The 24,296-nt window shown below is 40.8% G+C and overlaps 1 protein-coding gene across 10 annotated transcripts in view; it reads right to left on the minus strand.

The window, feature by feature from the left end:
• Positions 1-24,296, minus strand: part of WDR7 (WD repeat domain 7) — a 305,323-nt gene that overhangs the window by 280,036 nt on the left and 991 nt on the right. For 5 of the 10 annotated variants that reach the window (XM_036321172.1, XM_036321173.1, XM_036321165.1 and 2 more), the window contains exons 2-5: positions 12,881-12,960; positions 5,341-5,512; positions 1,996-2,102; positions 148-226 (exon numbers count right to left, since the gene is read on the minus strand). In XM_036321172.1, coding sequence (XP_036177065.1) covers positions 148-226; positions 1,996-2,102; positions 5,341-5,499 — 345 coding nt within the window. In that variant the 5' untranslated portion in view covers positions 5,500-5,512; positions 12,881-12,960. Of the gene's footprint in view, positions 1-147; positions 227-1,102; positions 1,208-1,995; positions 2,103-5,340; positions 5,513-10,642; positions 10,699-12,880; positions 12,996-13,799; positions 13,827-15,050; positions 15,173-24,296 lie in introns of those variants that run through there. The other 5 variants (XM_036321167.1, XM_036321166.1, XM_036321169.1 and 2 more) reach the window with 5 other exon arrangements.

Consider the following 24,296-nt stretch of genomic DNA (forward strand, 5'->3'; position numbering starts at 1 on the left):
ATAGGAATAATTTTACAAATTCTAGTCTTCCTGTCATCTCCACCCATTTTTCATATAAAAATATAGGTCAATGTTTAAAGAACATTTATAATTGTATGCCTGTAATAATTGTGCTGACATAGGCAGTTTACAGAAATAGATCCTCACCTGTATGCCAGTATGTGTGCAGGCTAATTTTGTAAATTCAATACATCTGCCATCACTCACATCCCAGAGACACATCTCTCTATAAGACAAAATAATAGCAAACGTTAATTGGATTTGTAAAAGCACCATTCAGCTTTGTCACAGTGGTTTAAAACTCACCTCCCATTAAAACTGGTCTAGTTCAGAAAAAGTAGTGTATAGTCATTATTGCTCTTCATCAAAAATCCTGTTCCTCCCACTCACCATCCCAACCTCCTTTCCAGCTTGCCCACCCTCACCTTCCTCCACATTCTTCCTGGGCAGATGGTAGAACTACTGCACCGCCCGGCTCCCCTTGGTTGGTGGAGCACTGTGAGTAGCTCTGGCCAGAACCCATGCAAAGCCCTCCAGAACTCTTTTCTCCTCTGGCTGCTTCAGACAGTGGTTGCTCCCTCAACCTCAACCTCAGAGTTAGGATAATAACAAAGCAGAGCAGAGCCCCAAGGGGTATATGAGGGGCAAGTGACAAAAAACAAGAAATAACCTTCTAGTTTACATCACTGAGATGGTTATAAACACAGCTAGAAAATTTAGCACTGCAGAAAAACAAATAAAAATGTTAACTGAATTCCAAACCTTTTCAAATTAAATGTAATATTCCAGTTTTGATTCTGTATTTATTACAGAAGTTATATTGAATAAATACAAACAGAAAAGCATATGTCAAACTAAAAGATACAACATTCAAAATAAAAAATGTCAATGCCTTATCTTTTAAAGAAATAAACTTAAGATTTATTTAACAGAAAAGAACATTAATAAAATGCAATGATCCTGATATTATTAGGGTTTTCTTTGAAATGCCCTTTCCTATATTTCCCATAGTATGAAACAATATTTCAAAAAAGCTCCATCTATTTAGACTATGTATTCTAAAGTGAGTTATTTAATTGACCAAAAGGTACTATATTTTTACCTGATGCTGCCTCTTTTCACACAAGGTCCTTTTCAACTTCATAAAATTATGAGAAGGGTGGAGAAGATAACTTCTTAAATAATTCTCTTCCAGTTTCCCAACTCTCTTCAATAACATGTTATGTAAATATACAATTTTCTAAGTGCCAAAAAAGTTTTAAAACATTCATACACTCTGAACTCTACAACTACTGTTCAATGACCTATCTCTCCAAAAGCAAGCTATATTCTGAGATTAGGAATATATATGGTTACACTAGTGTATTAACATACGTTAATATAACTGTATGAACTTTTACATCATCTTCCAAGATGAAGTTGGCTTCATCTTCCAAATTTGTGCCAGCCTAGCATCATCAGGGTTTTTAAAACTCTCAAAGTTGTCCACCAACTCAATGCCAATGCCATGGGGATTAATGCTCAGCTTTAACTTGTATGGTATTCTGAGTTTCTCAAAAGCAAGGCGAAGACATAATAATAAATTATAATAGAAGTATTAGAAAAGTCATTAATAAAGATGAAATGCACCCGGCCGGAGTGGCTCAGGATTGAGCATCAACCTATGAACCAGGAGTTCATGGCTCGATCCCCAGTGTGGGGTATGCAGGAGGCAGCCAACCAATGATTCTCTCTCGTCATTGATGTTTCTATCTCTCTCTCTCTCTCCTTCTCCATTCCTCTCTGAAATCAATAAAAATATACTTAAAACAAAAAAAAGATTAAAATGCACATTTTAAAACTACATTTTTAAATATCTTTAAATTTAGATAATTGGAACATTTATTTAAAAGATACTACAAAAAAAAAAAAAAAAAACGTTCCCTAGTTACGAATACACTGGTACGGTTTGTAATAAAGTCTCATGAGGAAAATAGTGAATAAGAAAATGCTTACCCACATTCAGATGCACTCACAATATACTGTTTGTCACTAGAAGCACAAGCTTTAGACAAACAGGTGATTGAAGCTGTATGTCCAAACAACAGTGCCCGTGGATTAACCTAGAAATACACAAATATGTTGATATGAGTACCAAATTTTTAAAAACTAATATTTTTTAGGAATCCTGTTAAATATTCATATAAATAGAAAGATGTAGATTTGAACCTTAGACAATTTGGCTCAGTGGATAGAGTGTCAGACAGACTGAAAGGTCCTGGGTTCGATTCCGATCAAGGACATATGTCCAGGTTGCAGGCTTGATCCCCAGTATGGGGCATGCAGGAGGCAGCTGATCAATGATTCTCTCTTATCATTGATATTTCTAGCTCTCTCTCCCTCTCCCTTCCTTTCTGAAATCATTAAAAATATATTTATTTTAAAAATGTAGATTTGAGAAGATTGCTTAGAATACCAAAAACTAAAAATAATAAATAATAAAAGTGACTCCTACCTATTCAATGTTCCCAATAATCCTACCAAGCATTTCTGAGGTTGAAATTGGAACACCACAAGATGACATTACTCAGATCTTATCTGCCTCCAAACCCCATTCTCATTACATGGCACTACTCTGTCTCTCCATTATAAAGAATGTGATTTGCCCTAACTGGTTTGGCTCAATGGATAGAGCATCGGCCTGTGGATTCAAGGGTCCCAGGTTCGATTCTGGTCAAGGGCATGTACCTTGGTTTCGGGCACATCCCCAGTGGGGAGTGTGCAGGAGGCAGCTGATCGATGTTTCTCTCTCATCAATGTTTCTAACTCTCCATCCCTCTCCCTTCCTCTCTGTAAAAAATCAATAAAATACATATTTTTTAAAAAATTTTAAAAATAAATAATAGCTTTACTGATCTAAAAGTACATTTAGAATATCCTCCTTTTACTAATGTCATCTCTATAGGTACTCACTAAACTATTGCTTCTGCAATTCCTCTGACATTTTATTGCCACTGTATTAGGCTAGGATGCCCTTTTTAGAGGTAAATGGAGATGAAGATATGAATGGCAAAAGTTGTAGCTACAGTTTTGAATCCTTTCCTAGCAAAAGAAGATACCATGACCTCTAAAGGAGGCACTTTGTGCCTTCCCTCTGAATGTTACATTTCTTCTTACTGGTCCTTAGCAGTTGGTATAAATAGTTGATAGAAAGTATAACAGTTAAGAAGACCCTCCATATATATCAAAAGACAACAACCAAGCCACCTCTTACTTCACCTTCTTTTCCCCTGGATAAATAGTCCAATTCCTTCAATATTTCTCTCCTAGCTGCCTCCTCCCCACCTCTCACACCTCCTCAGTCACTTTTATCCCTTGAACTTAAATACATATAACATTCTAGTGAAATCCATGCAGTAAAAGAATTGTTTCTAAGATCTCACAAGTTAAATCTTAGCTGCTTATGATCATTCCAGTAAAACGTGGTGTGATATTTTTTCTCATCACTGCATTGCTGATTCATATTTAGTTTTCGATCAGGCCGAAGGCATATCACATTCTACAGCATTCATTTCCAGTTACTTTGCAACCTCTTAACCCAGCTAGCCTTTACGTGTGTGGATCATTTTTCCAGGTTTAGCAATTTCACCCCTAGGTGTATACCTAACAGCAATGGAAAGATGTCCACACAAAAACTCATACTCAAATGTTCACAGCAGCATTATTCAGTACAGACAAAGTGAAAACAACCCAAATATCTACCAACTGATAAAAAGACAAATAAAATGTAGTATACCATAGCCTAAGCGAGCGTTACAACCGAATGACTGAAACGACAGATTAGCCAGTCGCTATGATGTGCACTGACCACCAGGGGGCAGACGCTAAATGCAGGAGCTGCCCCCTGGTGGTCAGTGTGCTCCCACAGCCAACCTCCCATGGCCAGCCAGCCAACCTCCTCCCACCCACCTGCCCAGCAAACCTCCCGTGATCCCTCCCCCCGCCCAGCAGGCCCTGTCCGACAGGCCCCATCTGGCAGCCGGCAGGCCCCAGGCCGGCCAGGCCTAGTGACCCCACCCGTGCACAAATTTCGTGCACCGGGCCTCTAGTGCAGTGATGGCGAACCTATGACATGCGTGCCAGAGGTGACACCCGAACTCATTTCTTTGGTTGGTTTTTGTTTGTTAAATGGCATTTAAATATATAAAATAAATATCAAAAATATGTCTTTGTTTTACTATGGTTGCAAATATCAAAAAATTTCTATATGTGACACAGCACCAGAGTTAAGTTAGGGTTTTTCAAAATGCTGACACGCCAAGCTCAAAAGGTTCGCCATCACTGCTCTAGTGCAATATATTTGGCAATGAAAAGAAATGAAGTACTGACATGTGCTATAACATGGATAAACCTTGAAATATTATGCTAGTGAAAAAAGCCAGTTACAAAAAACCCATACATGTTACATAATTCCATTTATATGAAATGTCCAAAATAGGCAAATCTATAGAGATAAAAAATAGATTAGTGGTTGCTTAGGGGGAAATGGTTTATTGGAAATGACAGCTAAAGAGTACAGGTTTGGTTTTGAAGTAATGAAAATGTTCTAAAAGTGGCTATGATAATGGTTGTACAACTCTCTAAATCATTAAATTGTACACTTTAAATGAGTAAAGTGTATGGTAGGCAAATCTTATCTCAATAAGACTATTACCATAAAACAATTACTTAAAAAGTCACCTATCTTGCCATGAATTCCAGGCTAGCAGTCACCTCATTTTCTCTGGTTCCCTTTACAAAAACTCTCCTGGAGAGAGCTGCCAGAGAAGGGAGATTTAAAAAATGGAAAAAGAGAAAAGCAGAATAAACACTGCAATGTAATACTTGAATTGCAGGTAGTAAGTGAACTTCATGTATGTGCATGTGTGTGTGTCCCCAGCTCCTATTTTCCAATTCTGTCCACTGAGAGGTTCCAGCTGTAGAGCACACTGCACACGCTTATCAGTAGTAAAGAATGGCAATAAATACATAGTGAATTTTCAAAATAAATACAACAAAATGTACACTTTAAATTGTTAACTTTTGGAAGCCTCCTTCAAAATGGGTAAAAAAATTTTGACAAATTATAAATGTAATGTGTTATGGCACTTAGGATAGATATTATATTTGAAAATAGCCAAAAGCCAGCAAAAATCAACTCTGATGAATAATATAAATAATCAGTCTGCATAATACCAATTCTATTCAAAATGTATTTCACAGAAATATATGATGAAGTCAAGTGCTACTCTTGATCTGTGTTTTTCTCTACTAAGTAGTTTCCTATATTTAAAAAGCACAATAGGCATTTCAAATACTCACTTCCAATTCTACTGAAAGATCCCAGAGGCATATCTGTCCATCATGGCACCCGGTTACGATTGTGGCCCCGTCATCTGTTAAAAGTACTGCTGAGATGCAATGTGTAGGTGCTTTGCGACCCCAAAGAACGATGGGTAGAACAAGGCTGTTTCCTGCCATTGTGTTTTCAAACCTGGAAATGTTATCAGAATAATGTCAAATATTACAATATTTCCTTCTAAAACATATTATACATTTTTTCTTATGACGCCATCGTGAATTTCCTAAGCCTCAGAATTCTTCTAAACATTACACATAATAGACACAAATACAAATATATAAAATCTCATTTTAGATGTAAAATCTCAATTAATCTTCACAACAAATCATGCAGTAAGTCCTACTGCCACTCCTCTTTCACAAATAAAGACAGTGAGTCATAGAGTTGCAAAGTGAACGTGAAGGAAAGAAGCTCCAATCAGAACCCAGGCAGCTACTTCAAATGCTATGTTCTTCTGCTGCTGTGCTGCCATGACCAGTGAGGTCTCCAGGCCGGGGAGGGTTGGGGGGGTGGGGTGGGGGCGTGGAGATCAACCAAAGGACTTGTATGCATGCATATAAGCATATCCAATGGACACAAGACACTGGGGGGTAGAGGAGGCCGGGGGAAGGCCGGGGGGGTGGGGGGGGGGGGGGAAGGAGACATATGTACTACTCTTTGTAATATTTTAAGCAATAAAACAAAAATTTTAAAAATAAAATTAAATTAAAAAATCTTTTTAAGTCTACAAACCAGTAATAAACATCAATGCCCAAGAAAAACTCAGTGTTTCACAGTTCTACACATTAAAAAAAGTAAGTTCAGTGAGAAACTCATTCAACCATATTTACCACAAGCCTATTATGTCTCAAGGCCATGACTGTCTTTTGTGAAACTTGAGGGAAAAAGAATTTCTCTTTAAACTCCTTTCTGCATAATAAAAAGTTTTTTTTTATTTTTAAGATGAATGACCAACTAACCAGTGTGTACTGGAATACTCCTCTTACACACATATAAGGAATGTACTAGATTTAAGTGTCATTAACTGTGTGGTTAAAAACCTAAATACTAGTTCAGAGAAGTTAGAGAGAAATGAAGACTGGGATAATCAAAGAGGCCTCCACAGAAAACAGAAGACTGTCGGGTCTCATAAGACAATAGGGGGTCACCTAGAGGCCTGATAGATGCTCAATGAAAAGAAATGTCACTGTAGTTATTTTTTTCTACCCCAGATATTTAAGTGACAACAGAAATACATATATAACTCTAGACTCTTTATTTTTTTTTAATTAAATCTTTATTGTTCAGATTATTACATTTGTTCCTCTTTTTTTCCCCCCCATTACTCCCCTCCTCCCAGTTCCCGCCCCACCCTCCGCCCTCACTCCCCACACACTGTCCTCATCCATAGGTGCACGATTTTTGTCCAGTCTCTTCCCGCATCTCCCACACCCCTTTCCCCCCCAGGAATAGTCAGTCCATTCCCTTTCTATGTCCCTGATTCTATTATAATCAACAGTTCATTCTGTTCATCAGATTATTTATTCACTTGATTCTTAGATTCACTTGTTGATAGATGCATATTTGTTGTTCATAATTTGTATCTTTACCTTTTTCTTCCTCTTCCTCTTCTTAAAGGATACCTTTCAGCATTTCATATAATCCTGGTTTGGTGGTGATGAACTCCTTTAGCTTTTCCTTATCTGTGAAGCTCTTTATCTGACCTTCAATTCTGAATGATAGCTTTGCTGGATAAAGTAATCTTGGTTGTAGGTTCTTGGTATTCATCACTTTGAATATTTCTTGCCACTCCCTTCTGGCCTGCAAAGTTTCTGTTGAGAAATCAGCTGACAGTCGTATGGGTATTCCCTTGTAGGTAACTGAGTTTCTTTCTCTTGCTGTTTTTAAGATTCTCTCTTTATCTTTTGCTCTTGGCATTTTAATGATGATGTGTCTTGGTGTGGTCCTCTTTGGATTCCTTTTGTTTGGGGTTCTCCGCGCTTCTTGGACCTGAAAGTCCATTTCTTTTACCAGGTGGGGGAAGTTTTCTGTCATTATTTCTTCAAATAGGTTTTCAATATCTTGCTCTCTCTCATCTTCTGGCACCCCTATAATTCTGATGTTGGTACGCTTGAGCTGTCCCAGAGGCTCCTTACACTATCCTCGCATTTTTGGATTCTTTTTTCATTTTGCTTTTCCAGTTGGGTGTTTTTTGCTTCCTCGCATTTCAAATCATTGACTTGATTCTTGCGCTCCTCTGGTCTGCTGTCGGGAGTCTGTATAATATTCGTTATTTCAGTCCGTGTATGCTTAATTTCTAGTTGGTTCCCCAATATAAGATCGAGGGTCTCATTAGTTTTCTTGTAGATCTCATTAAGTTTATCGGCGGCTTCTAAACAGTTCTTGAGAGACCTTAAAAGTGTGGTTCTGAACTCTATATCTTCCATTGACAATTTTGTCCTGTTTCTTTGTCTCCACATTTTGTTATGCTTCCTTGGTGCACCCCCTAGTGGTCTTTGTTCGCAGTCTTATAGTTAAATCTTGATTGTTGTAGCTAATTCCAGGGAGGGTTTGACCTCCAGGCCAAGTGGCTATGAGAATCAGCTGTGTCAGCAGTGAGAGAACTTCTGTCCTCTAGGGAGGTGCTAATCTAGCCTTTGCCTGAGGCTATCGGGCAAATGCCTCTGTGCAGGGCTTGGGCGGGGCGGGTCGAACAGGATCAACAGCGTGGGCCGGAGAGAGCAGTTATGGCGGCTCTCAGTCCTGTCCCCAGGGGCTCTGCCTCTCTGAGTCCCAGCACCCGCTGCAAAGCTCAGAGAGAAAGCTGCACTCGCTCTGACCGAAGCCAGACAGTCCCGCTTCTCCTGTTTGAGTCTGGGTCCCTAAAGACTCGCCCGGATCTGGAGCTCAGATTCTGCGACTCCCTCCCGATTGAAAACGCCAACCGCGCCCTCCGCCGCCAGCCCGCTCCATGCACTCCGCACCTCAGAATTTGACTTCAGCACTGTGCCTCCTCTGAGTGTCCGTATGCGTTTCTCTTTCCTCCTAGTTGTAGGACTTCCACTCAGCCAGCGTTCCTGTGGTTCTGGGTGATGTCCCTTCCGTTTTTTGGTTTCACTTTTGAAGTAGTTGTTCAAAGCAGCAAACTCCAGCGTTAACCTATGCCGCCATCTTGGTTCTCTCCCAACTCTAGACTCTTTAGAATGCTAAGGCTGTCCTAAGAAATTTTCAGGAATATTCAAAGGTATAGGTACTTTCTATAAAAGAAACTGGTTTGATAGCCATTGTCTCATTGCTAATTGCTTTTAGCAAAAGTCTCTTCTTTAAACTACCACCTACACACCTTAAACAAAAACAAAAAACTAAAATCTCTTTATAAAATGAATAGTCACTAGAAAATCAGGCAAGTAAAAAATTATGATTGACATTGGAATGTTTACTAAAAACAATCTATATTATGTCTTTTACTTTTTGTTATAATACGTGGCTTTCATTAGTTTTTTTTCCTCCCAAAACTTCATCTTTTTGCTATATCAGGTATACATTTAAAGAAAAACATTCCAAGTTTATTTCTATTAATAAAACCCTATATGTATCATATTCACCGTCTCATAAGCTACCATGACACTAACTATTATCTCCATATCCCTATTTGATATCAGAAAATTTTTAAAAAGCACTGAACCAATTTAATAAACTTGGTACAGCATGTTCCTGGCTGAATAACATATCTAACCATGATTTTTCTCAAAATGAGAATCTGGAAGGAGTTCATTTTTCCATGGTGACAACACTCAATTTTAAACTACAGCACCCAGAGATTTCTCTCAATTAAACAAGCTCACAGCATCGAATGCAGTATGGTGAGATCTGAAAGAACACAATTTCTCTATCTATTTGAGGACTCATATTCAATGCACACTGCCTGGCTTAAGGAGAATGCCAATACACAGATTCAGAACTAAGGAATGTGTGTGCTAAGAGAGATGTGCCTGCTCTGATGCAACAGGAAAGGACATTCTGGTATTCAAGTGACAAAGCAACTCAAGGAGACCCGGGCGAAGAACGCATGGCATGGTCCTTAAAACAGTGAAAATAATCATCCATAACATGATAAAGGTATAGCTTACGTCATTAAAATACACATCAATCTCTAACTCAGCTTTTCCAGAAGCTAAAACAATTACAAAGATTTAGGGGGGAAAAACATAAAATCAAGAACTAAGAGTTAACCAGAATCTGAAAGATCTCATTCCGGGCAATTAAGAAACTTCATATGGGATTGGATTAGTTTCCTAGAACTGATGTGACCACAAACTGAGTGGCTTAAACAACAGAATTTATTGTCTCTCAGTTCTTGAGGCTCGAAGTCCAAAATCAAGGTGTAGGTAGGGCTGGTTCCATCTGAGGGCTGTGAATGGAGGATCTGTTCCAGGCCTCTCTCCTTGACTTGTAGAAGGCCACCTTCATGCTCATTTGGCATTCGGCCTGTGTTCATGTCTCCAAATTCCCCCTTTTTTAAATAAGGATATCAATCATATTGAATTAGGACCCACCTGATGACCTCATTTAAACTTGATTATCACTATAAAGGTCACATTCTGAGGTACTGGAAGATAGGACTTCAACATGTAGATTCTGCCCTGGCCAGTTTGGCTCAGTGGATAGAGCATCGGCCTGGGGACTGAAGGGTCCTGGGTTCAATTCTGGTCAAGGGCACATGCCCAGGTTGTGGGCCCAATCCCCAGTAGGGGGAGTGCAGGAGGCAGCCGATCAATGATTCTCATCATTGATGTTTCTATCGCTCTCTCCCTCTCCAAAATCAATAAAAATATATTTAAAAAAACAAACAAAACAAAAGAGCATGTGGATTTTAGGGGAAAACAATTCAACCCATAACAGGAATATATCCTTTTAAAAGAACATAACCTAAAATTACTTAATTATCAAAAAGCAATCCCCCTAAGGAACTAATGTAAAGAACTTAACTATATCTTTTCCAAGGAATCACAGTTAACTGCTTACCTGAGGATTAAGGTAAAAAGTCCTGTACAACCAAGGTAAGGAGTTACCACCTTATGTTGTGTGTGGGGGGAAGGGAGAGGGAAGAAGGGGGACCAGAATCCAAAATTCACTGCTGTATTTCCAAGGAAATTACATTGCAAAAACTAATCCTGTCCTATGCACAATGCTGTTTCTTGGCTGGTATACTTTAATAAGATCTCTACATAGAAAGTGTCTGTTAGGTGAGACATTTGAAAGAGAAATAACCATAAAGGATACCTGAAATGAAGCTGCAGTAGAAATCACAATCAGTAGCTGATATTGATGTCTGGCTGCTGGGATGAGGGTAATTTCAGTGACATACAGAAGAAACAAACAACATCTTTTTTTTTTTAAATATATTTCTTTATTGATTTCAGAGAGGAAGGGAGAAGGAGAGAGAGAGAGAAACATCAATGATGAGAGAGAATCATTGATTGGCTGCCTCCTGCACACCCCCTACTGGAGAACGAGCCCGCAACCCAGGCATGTGCCCTTGGCTGGAATCGAACCTGGGACCCTTCAGTCCGCAGGCTGACGCTCTATCCACTGAGCCAAGCCAGCTAGGGCACAACTTCTAAATAAATAATAATCAATCCAAAGGGCCTGAAAGATGGGATTGGAAGACAGAGGACAATAGGTTTCAGGTCCTGGCTAGTGAGGGGAACAGAGAGTCTTGTTCTCGGGACTCACGTGGAGAAATGGATTTGTGCTCCTAGGTCTCAGAACTTGATATTAAACCTCCTAGACAACAGGATATTAAATCCAAGTTGGGGGCAGACTGTGGTGAATGGGTTTTGGAGAATGCTGTTGAAGGCAGAGAAAACCGTCGAGAACATTTGGGCACTTGCTCTGCCATCTCTCCTCGGAAAAGGACGTGTCCTTGCTAAGATGCTGCATGAGTTCAAAAATAGGAGAGCTTTGCCCTGACCAGTTTGGCTCAGTGGATAGAGCGTCGGCCTGCGAACTGAAGGGCCCTGGGTTCGATTCCTGTCGGGGGCATGTACCTTGGTTGCGGGCACATCCCCATAGGGGGTGTGCAGGAGGAAGTTGATCAATGTTTCTCTCTCATCGATGTTTCTAGCTCTCTATCACTCGCTCTCCCTCTCTGTAAAAATCAATAAAATATATATTTTTTTAAAAATAGGAGAGCTCGGCCTTCATAAAAACTCCTCTGACCCTAGATATTTTGTTAACAGGACAAATAAACTTCCTACTTGTTTAAGGTCATGGTGTTTGAGTTTTGTTACATATAAATGTACAATATTCCTAAGTGCATGTTCAAACACATTACACACCCAAAGTTTGCAAGAAAAATATCTGTGGCCTAAATGAAGTGGTAAGAAGAAGAATAAGAAATTACAGTAAAGGAAAAAGCCTAAGGCCCCTACAAGTAAGAGGGGGAGCTTGGCTGGGGGTGAGAAGAGGACAGGGAAACAAATACCACCATCCTCTTGTGCCCAGGCCCCTTCACTCTGGCTGAAGGTAATTAAAGTGTATCCACGCCCTAACCGGTTTGGCTCAGTGGATAGAGCGTCGGCCTGCGGACTGAAGGGTCTCAGGTTCGATTCCGGTCAAGGGCATGTACCTTGGTTGTGGGTATATCCCCAGTAGGGAGTGTGCAGGAGGCAGCTAATCGATGTTTCTCTCTCATCGATGTTTCTAACTCTCTATCCCTCTCCCTTCCTCTCTGTAAAAAATCAATAAATATATTTTTTAAATAAATTAATTAATTAAATAAATTAATAAATAAAGTATATCCATGGTCAGCCCACATGTGAAAGATGAATTTGACTTAGATGGTTGATATGCACAATATAATGTGTGTATAATTAAATTTTATACAAGTCCAGTATATAACAGCTAGCCTTGCCTAGCTTATAAGAGAATTCAAGAAATTTACACCCAAAGGAATACAGTGACATTTTCTTCCAGGTGGCAATATTCTAGTTCTTATTTTCAAGATTCCTTTGATATCCTAGGTCATCTTAATTTCTGTACAAATTTTGAAGTCGGCCTGTAAATTTCTGCAGAAAATCCCGCTGCGATTACAACTAGAGCTGCATCAAATTCACAGATCAGTTTGGAGAGCCCTGGCTCCTCAAGATTTGATGAAATATCACCAAGGCAAAAGTGCATTCTAAATCCAAGGATATGTCTTAAAGGGATTTAAGGCCAAAGGAACATGTTTGGCTTTTTCACTTCAGTCAACAACAATTAAAGTAACAATTGAGCTCGGCTGACGTGGTTCAGTGGTTGAGTGTCCACCTATGAACCAGAAGGTCACAGTTCAATTCCTGGTCAGGGCACATGCCCAGGTTGCGGGCTCAATCCTCTGTGTGGGGCATGCAGGAGGCAGCCAGTCAATGATTCTCTCTCATCATTGATATTTCTTTCTCTTTCTCCCTCTACCTTCCTTTCTGAAATCAATAAAAATGTATTTTTTTAAAGTAACCATTGAAAGAACACTGAACTCACAATCAGAAGAACTGCACTCAAGTCCTGGCCCTTCTGTGCAATCTTGAAAAAGTTATCCCTCTGGGTCTCAGCGTCCCCATCTGGAAAAGATGGACAGTAACACCCTTTCAGAAAGCTGTCATAAAGATGAAAAGAAACCAAACATGTAAAGCAGCTAGTAAAATACCCAGCGCATGGCAGACACTCAGTAAATATTAATTTTAAAAACACATAGATCTTGCTACTTCACATTCTGCTTCCATATCTACTAGTTTCTCTCAGCATTGCAACTTAATATTGAATAAAGTTGGACTTTTCAACTAGTTACTATCTTTCATTGACTTTCTGCCACAATAGAAAAGCACCACTGTGTATGTTTGTCAAAGACAATTCTATTATCTCCATATATGACCATTCAGTTCTGCATCACTTTATCAAAAATTACACTACAAACTCTCTTCCCAATACTAAGATAGCTTTCAAATTAAATTCTGATTTCATAATAACAATCATCACTATACATCTTGGAGCAGATTTTCCAAGTGTCCATTTTGTGCCTATGCCATGGTATTACAATGATAGATAAAACAAACACAATTCAACCATCCAGTAGAGCTTATACCAGGGGTGGGCAAACTTTTTGCCTCGAGGGCCACAATGGGTTCTTAAACTGGACCGGAGGGCCGGAACAAAAGCATGGATGGAGTGTTTGTGTGAACTAATATAAATTCAAAGTAAACATCATTACATAAAAGGGTACGGTCTTTTTTTTTTTTTTTTTTAGTTTTATTCATTTCAAACGGGTCGGATACGGCCCGAGGGCCGTAGTTTGCCCACGGCTGGCTTATACACATGCAAACAATTACCACAGAGTGTGATACAGGAGAAATCTCAAGACGATCAAGTTATAGGTAAAGCCATAAAAGATGAACATCCTAACCTGACTCCAAGGGGTCCAGAAAGGAGTCTTGGAAGAAATGGTGTGTGAGAATGAGTAGGAACTAACCAAGGAAGGGGCACATGGAATCACATGTTCTAGGTCCCAGAGGTAAGACACATCAGTTCTTTCTGCACAATGAAACTAGTAGGGCGGGCATTTGGGGGAAAAGGCAGAATGACAAGACAGGAACCCACAGGTCAGCATGCACCAACTGCAAAGAACTTGGTAAGCCATCCTAAAGAATTTGGAGTTCAACCTGACAGCAGTGGGAAACTGGTCAAGTGTTTCCAATCTGACTATTACTACCCAGAGTAATAAGAAGAGAGAGAGGAAGCAAGCATGAGGGGAAGGAGGAAGGAAAGTGAGAACATAAATGAGTCAAAAGAAGAACAGAGGCATGATCTAGTCTCATAGGGGTGACAACTCAGGACATATTTTCATAAAATGGCACCAGAGAATTCAACAAAAGGTGCTCCCCATGAACGGCAAAAATTCAATCATCCTTTGCCTATATCAGTAAGCCAAGTCATTGCAAAAGTTGGTGAAATATGGGGTCTACCTCCTGCTGTTTTGCTTCTCTTTTTACATTTAAGCAGTTGTGTTAAAAGAAAGGCTTTTGTAATTGACAAAAAATAATACCACCTCCTAACCTAGTAACGGAGAGCGTATAGCTCATTATCATCTTATAGATATTTATTTTGGTGGCTATTCAGATCCATTAGCAACTCTCTCAAGATCACACTGTAAACTGATCTCAGAGGCATATGCAGACCTCCTGATTCCCAATGAATAAATATTTGTCACTATTCTATATTATCTTCATTTGCCACAAATTCCTTTTACCAGAAAACTTTATTCCCTAGTCGATCTGGCTGATCAAGATTTTACTAACACACATTACTCAAAGAAAAGTAGAAGTGTAGTATTTCTGGATAAAATGATACGCTGCCTGGGCTCAGTGGCACTTGGAGGAGGGCAGAGGGAAACGGGGGTAAGAGGTTTTGGAAGGGATGAAGGTGAAGCAGGATAAGTGTGATAGACACGAAGGACTGCCCCAGCCAAAGGGAGGTGCCTTACCCAAGCCCTTGCTACCTTCCAGTGGGAAAACCCACACCCAACACCTGGTCAATTCGGGGGGTATAAAAGCTAGGCCCCCTCATATCACTTCAGGATAGCTCCGGAAGGGTCATTCATTCCATCTAGGAACTGCCCCCAGAGCCCACTGAAATACACTGAGACATCACAGCTCACCTTCTCTTTCAAGCCAAACCTGCCTCCTTTCCTTCCTTTCCCTGGTCTTGATATTAAGAGCACAACCCAATAAACCTGAGTACTAATCTCCATCTCACAGTCTGCTCACCAGGGAATCCAAACTGTAAAAAAATGATAAAGCTTTTTTAGTACAAGAATATTCACTACATATTTTTACATGTTTGAAAATTTCCCTAATTGTTAAAAGGTACATGAAAAGAACTTTCATGTCCATCAATCAGGGATTGGTAAAATAAATTATGACAGAGCCTTACAATGGAAAACTGCTCTGTAAGATACGAAATGATCTCCAAAATACATAGTGGGAGAGAAAGGTGCAGTACAGTGTGTAAAATACATTCCCATTTTGGGTGGAAAAGGTGGGGGAGAACCTGGATGGTGTGACTAAGTTGGTTGAGAGTCATCCTGTGTACTGAATGGTTGCTGGTTTGATTCCCAGTCAGGGCACATACCCAGGTTAGGGTTCCATCACCTGTTGGGGTGCATAAGGGAGGCAGCCGATCTCTCACATCGATGTTTCTCTCTCTCTATTTCTCCCTTCCTCCCTCCCTCTCCTTTCCCCGCTCTCTCTAAGAACCAATAAAAATATATTTTTAAAAGGGGGGAGGCTATATATGTATCTATACATATCTATAGTGGAAGTAGGATCTAAAGGCATCAATAGGTTCGGGTGAAACATTTTTGGCAAGAATATTTCATAGATGATGCACACATCACACTGCATCACCACAGCAGGCATGCGAATGTCACATGGTCCTACACCACTTGCTTAAGGTCATGACTACCAGCTATTCCACCATCACTGTTTGTTCCCCTGTAAAACCATCACCAACCTATGGAGTCATACTCTGATAAGCCTACCCTGTTCTGCACTATCCCATGTGATACTGGTATTGAAAGGACAGAACGGGACTGATAGCTGTGTCCCTAACTCCTCTTCCAAGCAAAAGCCACAGAATGTATCAGTTACTCAGCCTGCCCTTATCTCAGCCAATGGGAATGCAAGGAAAACAAACCCAAGGCCAAAAGTATGCTGACCACCCCCCTGTCTCTGTGTCACCAGACCCTAGCTGCACCCTGCCCTTGCGTCACTAGCCCCCGGCCCTCACTCAACCAACTGGAATCGGCCAAATCAGTAGTCCGAGTGTGCCCCCACCTCCACCCCAAGCCCTATAAATTCTTTGTTCTCTTGGGACTCAGGGCTCTCTCGCATCCTGCCGCTGTGCCGGTAAAGGAGGCAGAGGGACCAAGCCCGGGCTTGAATAAAGGCTCTATGCTTTTGCATCGGACTCGGACGCTCCCTGGTGGTTCTTTGGGGATCCTGAAATCTGGGCATAACAGTATCCTATGCAATTTTTAAAAGTTATAAAACAGTTAAGATGACATTTGAAAAATCTAGCATCGGATCAATGTTAATTTCTCTATATTGCTTTTCTAACTCTCAAATGCAAAAGCAAGATGCATTTCTATCCCAGAACACAGGCATTTTCATAGGAGAGTCAATATCGTCTTGGTCTGTGTATTTCCTGTGTCCTAGGCAAGCCTCCTGAGACTAACAGACAAAAACAAATTCAAATTCTCCCTCATGAGAATGGCCACACATGAAGAAGAGTGGACCGCGCTAGCCGATTTGGCTCAGTGGATAGAGCATCGGCCTGCGGACTAAAGGGCCCCAGGTTCGATTCTGGTCAAGGGCATGTACCTTGGTTGCGAGCACATCACCAGTAGGGGGTGTGCAGGAGACAGCTGATCGATGTTTCTCGTTGATGTTTCTAACTCTATCTCTCTCCCTTCCTCTCTGTAAAAAATCAATAAAATATATTATAAAATAAAAAAGAAGAGTGAACCTACACTACCCGTCTACCAACAGGGAATATGAGAAGCAGGGACTACACACTACACAGCTAAATATACTTGCCGTAGCTGCAATGAAAGAAGAAAAAAAAACGATTTTAAATGTTTATTCAAACTCTCAGAGAACATTGCAACATCATTTGTCAAAAGAGTGTGTTCAAGCCCTAGCTGGTTTGGCTCAGTGGAGAGAGCGTAGGCCTGAGAACTGAAGGGTCCCGGGTTCGATTCCAGTCAAGGGCACATGCCCACATTGTGGGCTCCATCCCCAGTAGGGGCTTGAAGGAGGCAGCTGATCAATGATTCTCTCTCATCATTGATGTTTCTCTCTCTCTCTCCCTCTACCTTCCTCTCTGAAATCAATAAAAATGTACTTATATTAAAAGAAAAAGAGTGTTCAAGTCAAATTCACAGTATGATGTGATGAAGGAAATGATCATTAAGATTACAAATTTTCTTTGAGCTTGTGTTTTTTTAAAAAACATATTTTTATCAGAAGGGAGAGAGAGAAAAGCATCAATGATGAGAGATAACCATCAATCGGCTGCGTACTGCACGCTCCCTACTGGGGATGGAGCCCACATCCCAGGCATGTGCCCTGACTGGGAATTGGACCTGCAACGTCCTGGTTCATAGGTCAACACTCAACCACTGAGCCATGCCAGCAGGGCTAGCTGGTGCTCTTGCTACCATTTTTTTTTTTTAATTAAATCTTTATTGTTCAGATTATTACATTTGTTCCTCTTTTTTTTCCCCCCATAACTCCCCTCCTCCCAGTTCCCGCCTCACCCTCCGCCCTCACTCCCCACCCACTGTCCTCATCCATAGGTGCACGATTTTTGTCCAGTCTCTTCCCGCATCTCCCACACCCCTTTCCCCCCCAGGAATAGTCAGTCCATTCCCTTTCTATGTCCCTGATTCTATTATAATCAACAGTTCATTCTGTTCATCAGATTATTTATTCACTTGATTCTTAGATTCACTTGTTGATAGATGCATATTTGTTGTTCATAATTTGTATCTTTACCTTTTTCTTCCTCTTCCTCTTCTTAAAGAGTACCTTTCAGCATTTCATATAATCCTGGTTTGGTGGTGATGAACTCCTTTAGCTTTTCCTTATCTGTGAAGCTCTTTATCTGACCTTCAATTCTGAATGATAGCTTTGCTGGATAAAGTAATCTTGGTTGTAGGTTCTTGGTATTCATCACTTTGAATATTTCTTGCCACTCTCTTCTGGCCTGCAAAGTTTCTGTTGAGAAATCAGCTGACAGTCGTATGGGTATTCCCTTGTAGGTAACTGAGTTTCTTTCTCTTGCTGTTTTTAAGATTCTCTCTTTATCTTTTGCTCTTGGCATTTTAATGATGATGTGTCTTGGTGTGGTCCTCTTTGGATTCCTTTTGTTTGGGGTTCTCCGCGCTTCTTGGACCTGTAAGTCCATTTCTTTTACCAGGTGGGGGAAGTTTTCTGTCATTATTTCTTCAAATAGGTTTTCAATATCTTGCTCTCTCTCATCTTCTGGCACCCCTATAATTCTGATGTTGGTACGCTTGAAGCTGTCCCAGAGGCTCCTTACACTATCCTCGCATTTTTGGATTCTTTTTTCATTTTGCTTTTCCGGTTGGGTGTTTTTTGCTTCCTCGCATTTCAAATCATTGACTTGATTCTTGCGCTCCTCTGGTCTGCTGTCGGGAGTCTGTATAATATTCGTTATTTCAGTCCGTGTATGCTTAATTTCTAGTTGGTTCCCCAATATAAGATCGAGGGTCTCATTAGTTTTCTTGTAGATCTCATTAAGTTTATCGGCGGCTTCTAAACAGTTCTTGAGAGACCTTAAAAGTGTGGTTCTGAACTCTATATCTTCCATTGACAATTTTGTCCTGTTTCTTTGTCTCCGCATTTTGTTATGCTTCCTTGGTGCACCCCCTAGTGGTCTTTGTTCGCAGTCTTATAGTTAAATCTTGATTGTTGTAGCTAATTCCAGGGAGGGTTTGACCTCCAGGCCAAGTGGCTATGAGAATCAGCTGTGTCAGCAGTGAGAGAACTTCTGCCCTCTAGGAAGGTGCTAATCTGGCATTTGCCTGAGGCTATCCGGCAAATGCCTCTGTGCAGGGCTTGGGCGGGGCGGGTCGAACAGGATCAACAGGGTGGGCCGGAGAGAGCAGTTATGGCAGCTCTCAGTCCTGTCCCCAGGGGCTCTGCCTCTCTGAGTCCCAGCACCCGCTGCAAAGCTCAGAGAGAAAGCTGCACTCGCTCTGACCGAAGCCAGACAGTCCCACTTCTCCCGTTTGAGTCTGGGTCCCTAAAGACTCACCCGGATCTGGAGCTCAGAGTCTGCGACTCCCTTCCGATTGAAAACGCCGCCCGCTCCGCGCACTCCGCACCTCAAAATTTGACTTCAGCACTGTGCCTCCTCTGAGTGTCCGTATGCGTTTCTCTTTCCTCCTAGTTGTAGGACTTCCACTCAGCCAGCATTCCTGTGGTTCTGGGTGATGTCCCTTCCGTTTTTTGGTTTCACTTTTGAAGTAGTTGTTCAAAGCAGCAAACTCCAGCGTTAATCTATGCCGCCATCTTGGTTCTCCCCTCTTGCTACCATTTTATTGAAGATTTGGAGAAAATGGAATCAGATCATGAAAACTGTTTATTAGAATGCAATGACACAACTAGGTCATAAAATGTCCTAAAGAAATTACTGAGGTGCTTCCTAAAAACAAGGGTTTCTGGAATTAAAGAGTTGTGAGGGACACAACCTTCTGAACACGAAACTTGTCACTAACTTGACAAGATTATACTTTCTTATTTAGGTGGCAAGAAATCTACTCCCAATGAACCTGACATTTTAGGACTGATTTTGTAAAAGGAAATTCCAGTCTTGTTTCTAAAGGACATGTGGAATGAGCAGATGGCAACAGAAGACTACGATTATTTCTTATTGCTAAGCCAGCCCTGAGCACATGGAAGTCAGGTTTTGAAGCACTGCAGAGCTATCTGGTCAAAAATAAATCAGAGAATTTTAAAAGATTCATAGATTTTAAGGCAAAATGAATCATGTTTAAAATTCCTGCATCTGCCATTAGGATGTCTGTACTCTTCTTATCACCAACCTGCCTCAATTTCAAGAATCACCCTTTAACCTTGTACTGATATGTATGCATATATGCATGGCCTATGGACACAGACAATGGGGTGGTGAGGGCCTGGGGCAAAGGGCATGGGTGGGCTGGAAGGGGTCAAGGGGCGGGGGGGGGGGGGGGGGGAAGGAGACATATGTAAAAATAAATAAATAAGAATTACTAAGCTAAAAGCAAACTATGCCCACTAAGCCCCTACATTTCAGGGAGAGCAGCTTCAACTTTATGCCCCCACCCACCGCTATCCTCACTGCATGTCCATCATTCCTACTTCTTCCCTTCACAAGGCCATCAAAATTCTCAAGTGAGCACTGAAGTTTCTCCTTGTTCACAAATTACACTGCCCAGAAGCAGAGACAATAATGCCTTCCCATGATTAGCTGTAAATCTTGAGGAAATGCATAACCTCTTTCCAAGTCGGAGTATCTTCATTTGCAGCATTCCCCTCCCCCTCATAAATAACCTAAAGGAAAATGTTCTGCCCATTAGAAACTGCTGCTGACAAGGTCACCAATAACATCCCCACTAGTAACGCCAATGTCAAATCCTAATCCACGTCTTTCTAGACCTACCAGCAGCATTTGGCATAGTTCATACGTCATCTGTCTCAAAACACTTCTCCGCTTGGCCTCCATGTCTTCACACTTTCCTGCTATCTCTCTGGCTTTAGTCTTGTCGCCACTTTTCTGTGTTGGTTGTTGGTTCTTTTTGTTGTTGTTTTGTTTTTTTATCTTTAAATGTTGGACTTCTCTTCTCTGGCAACCCTCCTCCCTCCCTCTCTTTCTTAATGACCTCACCAAGTCTCAGATATCATCTACAGATGTCAACATGTACTGCGTGGCTCAGTGGTTGAACATCAACTTATAAACCAGGAGGTCACAGTTCAATTCCCGGTCAGCGCACATGCCCAGGTTGTGGGCTCTATCCCCAGTGTGGGGTGTGCAGGAAGCAGCCGATCAATGATTCTCTCTCATCACTGAAGTTCCTAGCTCTCTCTCCCTCTCTCTTCCTCTCTGAAGTCAATAAAAATATATTTTTTTAAAACAGGTATCTGCTTATTGATGATAGGATTTCATTAAGTCACACATAAACCTTCAGTGAGTTCTGCTGATGATCAATAGCATGCATCACAGCAGGGGTCCTCAAATTTTTTAAACAGGGGGCCAGTTCACTGTCCCTCAGACCGTTGGAGGGCCGGACTATAGTTTAAAAAAAAACTATGAACAAATTCCTATGCACACTGCACATATCTTATTTTGAAGTAAAAAAACAAAACGGGAACAAATACATATTTGTATTTGCATGTGGCCTGCGAGCCGTAGTTTGAGGACCCCTGCATTACAGGGTGGGCAAAGTAGGTTTACAGCTGTGAGTATGTGAAACAGTTTACTCTTGTATTATTATTTATTAATTATTGTATTATTTGTATTGCAACTACTTCTGCCCACCCCTGTATGTAAGATTACTAACTCTTTATAAAGTGCAACAATCAGATGCACAAAACGGGAACCGAACTTACAAACCTCACGGACCCATACTCTAATCATCAAGTTTATCTGTCCCAACAAATAAAGCAAGTGTCACAGACAAATAAATGTAAGAGATAAACCCAGGAATAAAGTCACTACCTAGTTCCAGGCCTAACTCTACAAGCACTAAGATGATTTCAAGACTTCTACTACCAGTTTTGATCTTTGCATGAGGACAGACCATCAGGGCCCAGGGGCGGGACTTATCTCTGTAAGTCAGCTCCCCTCTGGTTTGGGGAGGGCACTTTCCCTTTCCTCCAGAGCAGTGGTTCTCAACCTTCCTGATGCCGCGACCCTTTAATACAGTTCCTCATGCTGTGGCGACCCTCAATTTCACTGTTACAAATTGAACATAATTAAAGCACAGTGATTAATCACAAAACAATATGTAATTATATATGTGTTTTCCGATGGTCTTAGGCGACCCCTGTAAAAGGGTCGTTCGACCCCACAGGTTGAGAACCGCTGCTCCAGAAGCTGAAGGCTGTAGGCTGTGTTTCCCAGCTGGAGCTGAGATACCAAAAAAAGTCTTCCCGAAGAGCTGCCTTGCCCTGGGGCTGCCTCACAGCCCTGAGGCTTCTCACTTGAGCTGTAACACGATTGAACTGGTCCACAACTGTGCTGTATCAAACCTGAGCTGTTCGCACTGAATAAAGTTTCCTCCTTCACCACACCCCACATTGGAGACTCCCCTTGGCAGCAATGACCATGGACTGACAGTCCTTAGGCGATTCCATCACTGTGTGAACATCAGAGAGTGCACTTACACAGGCATAGATAGATGGTACGGCCTACTACACACCGAGGCTACATGGTACAGTTTATTGTTCTGCAGGAGAGGAAAAATAATTTCCCTCTATCCTTCAGAGCGCTTGGCTGAGACATCCCTGTACTAAAAGACAGATTAGCAGGAGAAAAAGAAACACAAGTTTGGTAATAAATATACCTCCTGTATAAATGAAAGAGACTCATGAACTGTAACTCCCCAAAACCTTCAGCAGAAAAGACAGCGAGGGCAGGGAGCCAGTTATGAGAAGTCACAAGGAAATGACAGTAAACAAGGTTAAGGCTGTGGTCCAGGTTTAACAACACTGTCTTCTGCATTGATAAGAGTTTCTATAGGAAAGGTCATGCCTAGCTTGCAGCAAGGGAGGAACCCTTACAGATGTCAATGTCTCAGAATAACTTCTACCTGGTTTTCAGAACTTCTCCCCTATCTGTTGTTTCTTAAAACTAGCCGGCCTAAAATAATCCTTATGTCAAAGAGATATTTGGGGGTGAGAAATTCTGTTCCCTTACAGCTCTACAAACCTACACAATGTGTCACTGTACTGAATCCTGAAAGTAACTATGACACCATGGGAAGTATTTATGTGATGCCTTGCCCTAGGACATTGTGTTACCGATGACATCATCAAGCAATAGGAATTTTTCCCTTGCATTGTAATCTTAGGGGACTATCATTATATGCATGGTCCGCTAACTGAAACATTGTTTCATAATGCATGACTATAAAGATATAGACTCTAGATGTTTTGAAGACCTGTAAGTTTAAAAGAAAACTATGAAGTTAATACATAAAATAGAAGAGTAATTTTCTGACTTCTTTTTTTGTTGTTGTTGTTAATCCTCATCCAAGGATATTTTTCCATTGACTTTTAGAGAGTGGGAGGGAGTGGGAGAGACAGAAAGAAAAACATTGATGTGAGAGAGACACATTGATTAAGGATCCAGCCTGCAACCAAAGTACATGCCCTTGACCAAGATTTTTCAGTCTGCAGGCCAGGGCTGATAACAAACCCCCCAAAACAAAAACCATACGTTAATTTTCTTTAATCATAATTAAAGATTTCTGTTCAATAAAGGGCATCATAAAAAAGTTATAGACAAATGACAGAATAGGAACAGATGTACTTGTAATATTTAAAGGACCAGTATCTAGGAAATACAAGGAACTTCAGATCAACAAGAGCTGAAACCTCAAATTAAAAAAGGGGAAAGGAATGGACAGGCAATTTTATACAAGGGAAAACCCAAAAAGATAAAATGCACATGAAGAAATGTTCAATCTCATTAGGCATAGTGAAATGTAATTTTAAATGAGTTTTTACTTTGTTATCTATTAGTCTGATGGGGCTATAAAGAGATAGAAGCTCTTGAACTGCCTGCAGGAGTGCAGACCATTGCTGCTTGTTGGAACACAGTCTGGCAGTCTTTCCATAAAATATGTACATAAATGTCCCAGGATCCAGAAATCACATTCCTGAATATATCTCAAAGAAGGCATCATAGAGGTCTAAAGGTATATTTATCATTGTATTGTCTACAGTGGTAGGAAAATGAAGGTAAATGTGGGTATCCACAAATGGAGAGTAGACATAAAACGTTGTGAAATAAGAAAATGTTTGTCTATGTAACAAAATTACAAAAACTCAGTCAATTTCTCATACAGCTGGTGATTTTTGCCACCTTGTCCATGAAATCCTAAGCAATTAACATCAGAAAGAGTCATAGCTTGTCTTTCCTGATTCCTGGCAAATGGTACTGTGAATGCAGGCTGTAGCTCACATTAAATCCTAAAATCAACAGCATCAACAATACCAACGCAGCCTGCGGTGGAACTGTAACTCCTACTATTGTTGCAAATTATAAGTAACCAGCAAATTCTGCCCAGCGTTTTAGAAATTGACATAGCAAGTGAATCAAAACTTAAAAC

The sequence above is a fragment of the Myotis myotis genome, unplaced genomic scaffold (genome assembly GCF_014108235.1).
Source record: "Myotis myotis isolate mMyoMyo1 unplaced genomic scaffold, mMyoMyo1.p scaffold_m19_p_9, whole genome shotgun sequence".
In the NCBI taxonomy this organism is placed as follows: domain Eukaryota; kingdom Metazoa; phylum Chordata; class Mammalia; order Chiroptera; family Vespertilionidae; genus Myotis; species Myotis myotis.